The sequence below is a fragment of the Castor canadensis genome, chromosome 18 (genome assembly GCF_047511655.1).
Source record: "Castor canadensis chromosome 18, mCasCan1.hap1v2, whole genome shotgun sequence".
In the NCBI taxonomy this organism is placed as follows: Eukaryota; Metazoa; Chordata; class Mammalia; order Rodentia; family Castoridae; genus Castor; species Castor canadensis.
The window spans coordinates 10,546,659-10,559,116 of NC_133403.1; the positions used below are offsets into that span (position 1 = coordinate 10,546,659).

General features: G+C 38.5%; 1 protein-coding gene across 4 annotated transcripts in view; it reads left to right on the forward strand.

Moving 5' to 3' along the window:
* The window catches only part of Specc1l (sperm antigen with calponin homology and coiled-coil domains 1 like), a 141,446-nt gene that overhangs the window by 75,283 nt on the left and 53,705 nt on the right, over window positions 1–12,458 (forward strand). For 2 of the 4 annotated variants that reach the window (XM_020169872.2, XM_074060800.1), the window contains one exon: window positions 736–826. In XM_020169872.2, coding sequence (XP_020025461.1) covers window positions 736–826 — 91 coding nt within the window. Of the gene's footprint in view, window positions 1–735; window positions 827–7,548; window positions 7,634–12,458 lie in introns of those variants that run through there. The other 2 variants (XM_074060801.1, XM_074060802.1) reach the window with 2 other exon arrangements.

Consider the following 12,458-nt stretch of genomic DNA (forward strand, 5'->3'; position numbering starts at 1 on the left):
TGGTGGCTTTCACCTATCATTTCAGGTATTTGGGAGGTAGAGATTGGAGGATCCTGGTTTGGCAAAAAAACAAAAAAGTTAGTGAGACCACCATCTCAACCAATAAATAGCTGGGTGTGGTTGTATGCACCTATCATCTCATCTATGCAGAGACTGTGTAAATAGGAGGCTGTCAGTCCAGGCCCACCCCATGCAAAAACATGAGACCCTATTCAAAAAATAAATGCACCAAAAAGGTCTGGGGACGTGGCTTAAATGACTGTATGCCTGTGTGCCTAGCAAGCACAAGGTCCTTATTTCAAACCCAAGTAACACACACACACACACGCACACACACACAAACACACAGATCACAATACCAGTGATTTTCAAGGGTCAGTGGTATGGGGTCTGCAAGGGAAAAGATGGGTAAAAGGCCACAGGAAGGATCCTTGTGGTGATGAAGTATTCTGTATCTTGACTTTGTCAATATCCCAGTTGTGATGTTGTACTATTAATTTACCAGATGTTATCATTGGGGGAAAGTGAGTGAATCTCTCTATATTATAAAGAATGTGAATCTACATTCATCTCATAATAAGTTTTTTAAAAGAAGTATATTGATTATATGCCTCTAGTTTAGCAGTACAGAAGAAATTATGCAAATTCATAACTAAATATTCTGCAACATTTATTTTCTCTTGAGTCTCAGTACTATATTTAATCTGACTTTGATACTATTTTGTATGATTTCAGAGACATTCCATAAGTGGACCAATCTCAACATCCAAGCCCCTGACAGCCTTGTCAGATAAGAGACCAAACTATGGTGAAATCCCTGTTCAAGGTACATGAAACATATCAAACTATTTTACTTTTTTGTTAATTTTTAGATGCTCTGACTACTTTAGCTAATTAGCTTGTTTTCTTTGCTCTTGACCTATGTCAGTCAATCTGGTATACATGTTTATCTAAGTTTACTAATATGTCTGTTGAGATCCTGGGCTAAATCCCCAGTACTACCCTCCCAAAAAAAGTTTATTAATAAATGTCTTAATTACAAATAGAGAAATGTAAATGTATTTCACTAGAAATTAGTAAATGTAGCTTGTTTTTTTGTTTGTTTGGTTTGGTTTGTTTGTTTGGTTGGTTGGTTTTTTGAGACAAGATCTTGTTAGGTAGCCAGGCTGGTCTCAAATTCAGGATACCCCTGCCTCAGCCTCCCCAGTGCTGGGATTAGAGGCATTTACTACCGTCCTTGGCTGATGACTCTCTTTTAACATTATAATAGGTAGCAGAAATGTGTGCTCTTTCTAGGCATTGATTTTACAGTTCTTTATGACATTTGTGTTAGTTATTGCCATTTTACAGACACTAAAAATGAAGCTTAGAAAATTTAAATAACTTAATGAACAGTAACCCTGGGCAGCCTTACTCCAGAGCCTATTCTCTTCAAGTCTGTGCTGCATATTGTAAGCTGAGGCTTTGGGGAATGAGGTCTACCAGTTCTTTGGAGTCTTTGGGAAAAGACTTGCCTATTCTCACACAGCTTTTTATGGTGAGTTGACACCAGAACTGAACTGTCTTCTTCATTTCAGCCTGGGCTCCATTTCTTATCCCACACTGCCTCTTTCATATTAAAATGTGAAAAAATTGGTTATGGCATCAGGGTATGACACTGTGAAAGGCAGCACTTCATTTGGGGTGGTTGTGAATATGCTCCCAGTGGCCCAAGGGCTCCTCTTAGCTTCTCCAGGTCATTCACCTGTACCTATGAATTCTTTCAGTTGTGGAAGTTAGGCTCTGTGGGTGGGACTACCAGGGATCAAAAGATGTGGATAAGAAATCTGCAGACTTGTGGGAAGTATTTTAGTAAAGAGCCCTGAGGACTGGCTCCTTGGGCTCCATGTAGCACCAGTGAGTGAAGAGTTAAGTTAGGTGACTGAACTGGCCCCTATCAGTCAGTCTTGAGTATTTGGATCAGCTCCAGTACACATTCAGGGATGGGGAGCACAAGGTGCTGCTGCCACCACTTCACAATGATTTGCCCTCTACCTCTGCTTCTTGACTTGTGGTTCATCTGGTCAGTTGTGACCTCAGGTTTTCTCTCTCCCTTAATGCTTGAGTTCCTCTCCCAGACTTTTCTAAACCCTGTGGTCAGACTTTCACCCTCATACTCTACCAGTACTGCTATTGTTGAGGTTGTTACTCAGTCAACTCTTGGTCCTAATCTTCTGCCGGTTTGTCATTATTGAGCATTTTGTCTTCTTCAATGTTCTTTTTTGTTTCCCTGACATCATGCTTGCATTTTCTCTTTTCTTTCAGTCATTCCTCCTCCATCCCCTGTCCTGTCTCCTCTGTTCTCCTTGACCTGTTAAATGGTGGTATGGCCCAGAGCTTAGGCCCTGGGCCTTTTATGCACTCTATTACTGTCTTCTCATGGCTTTAAATGCTGTTTAAAATGCTGTCAGGTTTACATATCCATTCTGTTTCTCTCCTCCGGGCTCTACACTCATATATGTAATTGCCTACTTGACATCTCCATTTCTGTATGAATATTCTTAGACTGAATGTAGCTAGTACAAGATTCTCATGCTTCATAAATTTGTTCTACTTGTAACCTGCCTTCCCCATCTCAGTTAATGGCAGTGTCACCCCCGAGAAACCAGAGAGTCATCCTTAACTCCTGTCTTCATCTTAGACCTGTTTTGTTGTGTAGAAAATACCACATTTTTGGCTCTACTTTCAAAATATTTCCAGAATCAAAGTATTGCTCTGTCCTCTACTGTCATCTCCCTGGTCTGAGCCATCATTATCTCTCCCCTGGAGTCTGGCAAATGATTCTTAATCCTACTCCTCGTCTATTCTTAACACTGGAGGTTGGGAAACAGAGATCAGAACATATTTTTCTACTCCAAACACTCCATGGGATCCAACTTCTTTCAGCCATCAGTCTCCCAGTGGCCTCCAGACCCTCCCATCCTGGCCTCGGTTGCCCCTCTAGCCTTATCCCTTTTTCTCACTCTGCCAAGCCATGTGGGAGTGTTGATTTTCTAGGGGTACTCAGGTACAGTACTGACTTAGAGACCTTGTCCTGACTTTTCTCTGACTGGGACACTGCCCAGATATCCAGTTTGTTCCTCCAGGTCTCTTTCAAAGCTTCTCTCAAGTTGCCCATCCTCAGGCCCTGAGTGCCATAGTTAACATTGTAGACATGACCAGATGGTTCTGTCCTCCCATATACTCTGTACTCTGATTGCTCTCCTTATCACTTGTCCTCTTCTAACATTCTATATAGTATGTTAGTTTATACTTTTTATTGTTTTTTTCCTACCATTTCCCTAGATCTTAAGGTCCATGAGTCAGGATTTGCTTCTATTTTGCTCACTGAGACACCCTCAGCCCCTGTAGAAGTCCTGAGTTTTTGATAAACAGTTGACAAGTGAATGAAACACCCATATCAAATGTCCCCTTTTAGATTTTATTACTGTATGTGTGAACTTTTTCTTAGTAGCACAAATGGCTGAGAATGAGTCTTAATAGTCTACAAGTAAAAGATTTTAGGCAACTGAGTTCTGCAAGATTTTATTTGCTAGCAACAAATGGCCATGAGAAAGTTTCTGTACAAATTGTGTTCTGGGCACCTTAAGAAACCACATGCAGTAAATGCCACAATGTACCTTCTGCCCAGCACATCAATAAAAAATATTTAAAAAAAAGAGAGAAACGACATGCATTTAGGGCAGAGATGGAAACCAGTGGTTCAGGAGCCCCCACTATACTGGCTACTTGTGCTCTGGTTCTGAGGATAAAGCCAGCCTTTCTACTTGCAGTCTGGGCCAATGTGGTTAAAGCTAGGCAGTCCATTCATCCGGGGTATTGTATAGCCTTGTGCTAATGCCCTAGAACCATGATTCTAACGTGGCTACAGCTGTGTAATGCTATCGTAAGAGGGCCTGGTAGGAGAGATTTCATCTGGAGGGCACTGGGTGATCCTGAGACACCAGAGGATAACAAGCTCTCAGATCCCAGGTGACCTCTGAAGAGGATGAGAACTGGCTCAGGGCCGTACCAGCCTTCAGGCTCAGACCACAGCCGACTGTCATTGTCTTCTCTACTCTCCACTGCTGCCTTCCACAGCAGGGTGAGTTTTTACCAGGGAACACCAGCTCCAGCAGTATTTCTCAAACGTACCTGAGTTACTTCTTAAAAATACAAGATCCTGGGCCTCTCAGTTCATGGGCTATCTAGGAAAGGGAGCTTGGAAATTTAATTATATCTGTTACCTTGGCTTTTATGAGTGGGAAATACGTGTGGAAAGTCTGTAACAAGATTATTAAAGACAGACTAAAAATACGTAAGATTCTGTTCCTGGTTCTTTTCATTTTATTATCTGGTGATTTATCCATTCACAGTGCCATTGGGCACGAAGTGTGTGTTGGCAGGCCACGCAAATGCTGGTCTCATTATCCTCTCCTGAGTCTTATGAGGTTTGGTTTGAATATTGCAAATATATGAGGCAGGGAAACACACTTGGGTGAATTTTTATCTGGGAAGTTGTTGATATGGTGATTTTTATCTGAAACAGTCATTAGAAAAAGTAATCACTTACAAAACTAAGAACAAGCAACTGATTTATGGCCATAAAAAGCCAATAATTCTTGGTCATAAAAAGCCACTGTGGTTATCCAAACTGTGATAAGAGAGAAGGATTTCCAAGCTCTGTCTTGAACTACTTTTCTTCCTTGATTGTCTTGTTTGTCTTGGCATAAATTAAAAAAACATGCCCAGCATGTAATTTTCATTTTGGAAGTTTCTGTGACCTCGTTACTTAAATTTTAAAAGGTGCTGCTTTTTTCTCAGAGAATTTTGTTTTCCTGCTAGTATTTTATGATAAGTATACCTTTTTTTTTGGTTTGTAATATTTTAGTACCATGCCTGGATGGCAATTACAAGAAAATGTTTCAGATGAGAGAAATCCTATTATAAATAGCATGAGTCAAATGCTCTTTTGTTGGAATTGTTGACAGTTGAATTGAATGACTAGTGTCATTGTGCCTTCTCAGTGAATCTATAGTATGTAAATTAGTACCTGTGGCCCAAGCAGAAGTGTACAGATATCCCTTCCAGGTAGCAGAGACATAGGTAATTATAAAGGCCTTTACTGTTTGTACTTACACAGTGCTCTTAGGAAGTCTGCAGTATTTAGCAGATACATCACCTGTGACTGATTGAAAAGCCTGGAATGCCCCAATATCAGCACAGTGTTATTGTCTCCTCTCTCATCAGCTCACACCAGTGCTGCATAATGATGTTTCAGTCAATGATGGATAGCCAGGTTTGTAGTCAGCTATACCATCTAAGTTTGTGTAAGCATACTCTATGTTGCTAATCATACTGATTAATGTTTGCACAACAAAAGGTCGCCTAACAATCCCTGTCTCACAGTGTGTCCCTGTTTTTAAGAGATGGTAACTATAGATACTCCTGGAAGTTGATGAGTCCAAGTGTAGTCATTAATCATATTGGTATGTTTTCCCTCCCTATAGTCATGCCTTTTCCAAAATGCCATATAAATAAAATTATACAACATTTAGTCTTTTAAGTCTGACTTCTTTCATTTAGCAGTATGCATTTGTTTTGCTGTTACTGGATAGGATGTTTTAGAAGTAAATGTCAGATCTAGTTAGTTATGAGTTAGTATTCAAGTCTAGATCTTCCATATCCTAACTGATTTTCTGCTCATTCCTTCTATCAAATACTGAGAGTGTTGAACTCTCCAACTCTAGTTGTGGATTTGTTTTGCTTTTCAGTTCTATCAGTTTTTACCTCAAATATCTTAAAGTTCTTGTGGTAGATGCACACACATTTAGGATTGTTATGTCTTCCTAGAGAAGTGAACCCTTTATTATTATGTAATCAGTCTTTTTACCCCTGATTATATTCCTTGTTCTGAAATCTTCCTGTCTGGTGTTAATATAGCTACTTCAACTTTCTTTTGGATAGTGCTTGCAAGGTATATCTTTTTTTTCCCCCCTAGTACTTGGGTTTGAACTCAGGGCTCCATGCTTACTAGTCAGGTGCTGTACCACTTAAGCCACATCCCTGGTTCTGCATGATGTATCTTTTTTACTTTTAATTTGTCTATGTTTATATATTTAAAGTGAACCTTTTTGGTACAACCTGTAACATTTAAAACTGAGCATCATTTTTTCTTTCCTGTTAAAAAAAGAAAAATTTAAAATAAAATTACAACGATGTCTGGGCTGGGTGATTAGCTCAAGTGGTAAAGCACTTGCCTAGCAAATATAAAGCCCTGAGTTCAAACCCCAGTATCCAAAAGAAGGATGTCATTTCTGTGTAAGATCCTATAGGTTCTGCTAATGGCAGTGACTCTATGAAGGACTCTCTCATTATGAAGAGAATTTTATTCTGTTTACCTATTTATTTATTTTGGTGGGACTGGGCTTTGAACTTAGGGCTTCATGCTTGCAAAGCAGCACTCTACCACTTGAGCCACACCTTCAGTCCATTTTGTTCTGGTTATTTGGAGATGGGTTCTCGGGAACTACTTGCTGTGTTCTTCCTGATCTCAGCCTCCCAAGTAGCTAGGATTACAGGGGTTAGCCACTGGTGCCTGACAGAATTTTATTTTAAAAGTGCAAGAATGTCCATTAAACATGACAATTAAACATGCTAAAGGAGAAGTTATGCTATAAAAATATCCACTTAACCCACCCTTTGCTGACCTTTTGTAACCCCATTTTTAAAAGTTTTTTTTTTAAACAGAAGGTAGACAGATACATATTGGTAAATGCTAACTGCCTGTCAGAAACAGTATAATCTCTGAGCACAATATCCAAAGAAAGGAGGAAAAGGTTAGAATTCTGTGCTCTCCTACACAGGGACCTAGCACCCTCCAGCTTCCAGAAGAGCAAAAGGGAGGTATTTTCTTTTTCCCTCAGAGCACAGTGATGATTCCATACAGTTTTTGTTGGGACAGGAAGGATAAAAACTAATTTAGAACAGAAAGGTATGGACATTGTCTTCCCATTGTATTTGCAGAAGGTATTTACCCCCAAATAAGTTGAAAACCATGGGTACCGAAAAAAGAGACTTCAAGAACAGGACATGTGAGCACAAGAAGGGGAGAAAGGGGAAAGACTGTAACTTACTCCCAGGGACTAGAGAGGAATAAAAAAAAGAAATCCATCAGTGTGATATTAGTCAAATTCTTCCTCCTCCTCACCTTCCTTTCCATCATCATCATCATCTTCTTCTTCACCTTCATCCTTATTCCTGTCTTCATCAATATCTTCAAATCCTTCACCACCACCACCACCACCACCATCATCATCATCTACTTCACAATCCATTATAGGAACCAAGAATACTGTAATGGATATGGTCAAATACAATCTTTGTTGTACTCCCCGAACTCATCTGCACTTATGTCAGAATGTCAGTAAAGCAGGCAAAGAAGCTCTCTGGTTCTTCATTCTTCATGCTGCTCCTTCTTGCTGGCTTTATTCTGTGTCTGACTTGAACGTTTCTTCAAATCCTTTGCAGATTTCCATTTGATTTCAGTGGACTTTGAGGATGGATCACTACTCTCATTCAGATGAAATTCTTTGGTGAGAACTTCATTTTTGAAGTAAGGATTTTCATCAAAGTAAAAATCTGTTCTGCAGTCTGGTTTTTTTATCTTCAGATTCTGTCACTTCAATTCTGGTCAAATAATGCAGCACCTCTTCATCTTCCTCCCTTCCAGTGCAGACACATTGACAAATATTGTTACCTAAAAACTTGGATAACAAATCTTCTGAAGAAAATGGTTGGCAGAGTTTATTATATTTCTGTTTTACTTTCAAATCTCATTGGCTTGTTCATTAAGTCTGTCTATTTCATCAATATGTTTGATTGCTTCTTGCAGTTCTTTTTCCGTGGTCTTGTTGACCCATTATGGTTGGAGATGAGCTCCTTTTTACTGACTTTGGCTGCCAGTGCACACATGGTGTTGCTCTGAGGTTGGAATATGTGGGGGTGGACATAGGGGAAGGGAAGAATAGACAAAGAGGGTGGGCAAGCAGCAGCCTCCTCCCAGAGCTCATTTACCTTCCCCCTTGCTCTACCGTAAGTGTTCATTTGCACTGCCCTTGGGGGCTCCTGCTTGCGAAGGGGAGCACAAGGTGGTTCCCTCACTCTAGCTCCACCCTTTGGCATGTGCTAAAGTAGACTTCTGATAGACAGTATATAGTTGGGTCCTACTTTTTTGTTAATTCTGACGATCTGATTTTTAACCTGTAAATGTAGACTAATCACTTTTAGTATGCTTATTGATATAGTCAGACTAAAATATACCATCTTGATGAATGTTTTTTATTTTACCCATCCTGTTCCTTTTTTCTTTTTCTGGCTTCTCATCCACTTGTTATTTATATCCCTTGAATTTTCTTGTTGGTAATCGCTTAAGTGTAAGTTTTGTGTCTTGGTCTTACTGACATTTTGGGCCACATGAATCTTCAGTGTGAAAGTTGTCTTGTGCGGTATAGAATGCTTAGCAGTATCCCTGGCCTCTGTCCACTGGAGTTATTCACCTGCTAAGGTGTTAGTATCCTCCTGCTCCGAGTTCTAACAACCAAAAATGCCTCCATATGCTGTATGTCCCCAAGGGGCAAAAGTTTTTCCAGTTGAGAACCAGAGTCCTGATTTTCATAGTTTTATTTATCTAATCTTTGCAGGGATGGAAACTATAAAAGAAAATCAAGTAAGAAACCCTAAATGATCTTACTTTTTAATATATTAATAATAGTTACTTTAAATGCCCTGTCAAATACATACAACATCTGTGCCATAATGGAGGTGGGTTTTTATTGTTGTTTGTTTTGGTCCCTTTTTTTTTTTTTTTTGAGATAGGTTCTTGCTACGTAGGCCAGATCTAATTACCTAGATTATATGCTGGCACCATCATGCCCAGCCTCTGTTTGGTTTTTGCATTTTTATAATTCTTTGTTGAAAGTTGGACATCATACATGAAAAGTAGATTAATTTTATGCCTTGGAACATGAAAAGTAGATTAATTTTTTGCCTTGGAACAGGCACCTCTTTCCTTCTGGTAAATCATTAACGGTGGGAATTTGAGTTAGTATACTCAGGAACTAGACTGGGTTGGAGATTTGTGGTTGCTTTGATTGCCTTCAGTGAAGAAGGGGCTTCCAGTTCTTCTGTTAGTGCTTTGAGTTTCCAGTGGGAACTGACCTTTCTTAATGTCACTTCAGTTTCAGCTTTAGGCTGCCCTTTGCTTTGCATCTCGGATAGTCTGTTTTATACTCTTACAGTGAGAGTACCTATTTGTTTCTTCATTGAGAGCATATTTTCCTTTGTAACATCAATCCTATTTGTAGTAGCTACTTCAAAATTCTTTTCTACTAATTCTAACATATAAGCTATCTTCATGTTTCCATTTTTAAAACATTTTTGGTCACTTTTTCCTTTTTCTTTATATATCTAGTAATTTTGGATTGTACCCTGGACAGTGTGAATCACACATTGTAGAGATTTTTTTAATTTAATTTTAAAAATGGTTTTGGTGTATTTTTGAATTAGTATACATTAACAATACAAGGACATTTAATTGTAATAATCTCCTATGTGTGTACAGTGTACTTTGAATAAATTTACCTCCTCTGTTGTATGTCCATTCCTTCTTCCTCACTCCTTTCTCATTGTTAGGTGTGTTTCACTATGCTGTCTTGGAACATATACACGTAGCTTACTTTGATCCTCTTCACTTTTCAGTGTCCTTTCCTTTCTCCCTTCCCCTTCTTATGATCACCGCCCCGTCCCCCTTTCATGTCCTATTATTGTTATCAGCAACAGCATCATCATTTTAGATCTAGAATCCATAAAAGAGTAAGAATATTGCAATATTTGACTTTTTGATCTTAGTTTATCTAATTCAACCTGATGCTTTCCAGTTTAATCCATTTTCCTGCAAATGACATGATTTCGTTTTTCCTTATGACTGAATAATATTCCGTTGTATGTTTATGTGTATACACACATATACATATACATCATATTTTTTTTATTCATCAGTTGTTGGAAACCTTTACTGATTTCACAGTTTGGCAGTTGTGATCAGACCTGCAATAACCATGGGTATGCAGGCATCTCTCTTATATATCGATTTGTACTCCTTCAGATATATGCCTAAGAATGGTGTGGTGGGGTCATAAGGTAAGTCTGTTTTTAGTTTTTTGAAGAATACCCATACTGATTTTCATAGTGATTGCACCAGTTTACATTCCCACCGACAGTGTATGAAGGTTCCCTTTTCCCCACATCCTTACCAGCATTTGTTGTTTGTTTTCTTGATGATGGCCAGTCTGACTAGAGTGAGATGGAATCTTAATGTAGTTTTGATTTGCATTTCCTTAAGGGCTAAGGAAATTGAACATTTATTCATGTATTTATTAGCCATTTGAATTTCTTCTTCTGAGAACTGTCTGGTTCTCAGATTGTTTGCCAATTTATTAATGGGATTGTTTGCTCTTTTGCTGTTTAGCCTTTGGAGCTCCTTGTATATTCTGGATATTAATTTTTTAATTGTTAGATAGCTAGTGAATATTTTCTCCCATTCTGTGGGGTGTTCTTGATTCTGGTAATTGTTTCTTTTGATGTGCAGAAACTTTTAAATTTGATGCAGTCCCATTTAGCAATTCTTGGTCTTATATGCTGGGCAATTGGTGTTCTATTCAGCAAATAATTACCTATGTCTATTATCTTCCAGAGTTTTCTCTGTTTTTTTCCTGTAGTAGGATATTTGGTCCAGTTGGAATTGATTTTTTGTATGGGGTGAGAGATAGGGGTCTACTTTCCATAATCTGCATGTAGATAACCAGTTTGCCCAGTACTATTTGTTGAAGAGGTTGTCTCTTCTCCAATGTGTATTTTTTTGTTGTTTTGTCAAAGAGCAGATGGTTTTAGCTGTGTGATTTTATTTCTGGGTCTTGTATTCTATTCCATTGGGGTTTTTGTGCCAGTACCATGCTGTTTTTATTATTATGACTGTGTGGTATTATTTGAAATCTGGTATTGTGATACCTCCAGCATTGCTCTTTTTACTCAGAATTACTTTTGCTATTTGGGGGTCTTTTTTACTTTCATGTGAATTTTAGTATTGATTTTTCTGTTTATGCAAAGAATGACATTAAAATTTTGATAGACATTGCATTGAACACATAGATTGCTTTTTGTAGTGTAGCCATTTTCCGTTATTATTTCTGCCAGTCCATGAACATGGGAGGTCTTTCCATCCTCTGGTGCTCTGGTATTGTCTTTAATTTCTTTCTTTAACGTTTTGTAGTTTTTTTTTTTTTTCCTGTGTGGGACTAAGATTTGAACTCAGAACTCCATACTTGCAAAGCAGGTACTCTACCACTTGAGCCACACTTCCTTTCCAACTTTTGCTCTAGCTATTTTGGAGATGGAGTGTGAGAAGTATCTGCCTGGATACACACACACTCTTTCTCTCTCAATCCATTCATCAGTTGTGGGGCCAGCTGGGCTGTTTCCATAGCTTGGCTATTGCAAATAATGCTGCAGTAAACACGGGTGTGCAAGTGTCTTTATTGTATCCTGACTTACAGTCCTTCAGATATGTGCCTAGGAGTGGTATTGCTGGATCATATAGTAGTTCTATTTTTAGTTTTTTAGGAGCTTTTATACTGTCTTCCATAGTGGTTGCACTATTTTACATTCCCATTAACAGTGTTATGAGGGTTCCTTTTCTCATGCATCCTTGCCAGCATTTGTTGTTGTTTGTGTTCTTGATGTTAGCCATTCTAAATAGGAATGAGGTAGACTTTTACTGTGGTTTTGATTTACATTTCCTTTATGGCCAGAGATGTTGAGCATTTCTTCATGTGTTTTTTTGGCCATTTGTGCTTCTTCCTTTGAAAAAGCTCTGTTCAGTTCATTTGTCCATTTCTTCATTGGTCATTGATTCTTTGGGAGTTTAGTTTTTTGAGCTCTCTGTAAATTCTGATTACTAATCCCTTGTCAGATGTATAGCTGGCAGATTTTCTCTTATTCTGTGAGCTGCCTCTTTAGTTTGGGGACCATTTCCTTTGCTGTGTAGAAGCTTTTTAGTTTCACGAAGTCCCATGTGTCAGTCCTTTGTGCTGAGTCATTGGAGTTCTATTTAGGAAGTTATTGCGTATGCCTATATGTTCCAGTGCATTCCTTTTTCCTGCAGTAGTTTTAAAGTTTGAGGCCTTATACTGAGGTCTTTGATCCACTTTGAATTGATATTTGTACAGAGTGAAAGACAGATCTAGTTCTAGTTTTCTATATACAGATATCCAGTTTTCCTAGTAATATTTGTTGAAGAGGCTGTCTTCATCATATGTTTTAGGCACCTTTGTCAAAAATAAATTTGATTTGACACATAATAAAGGGAAATTACCTATACCTGT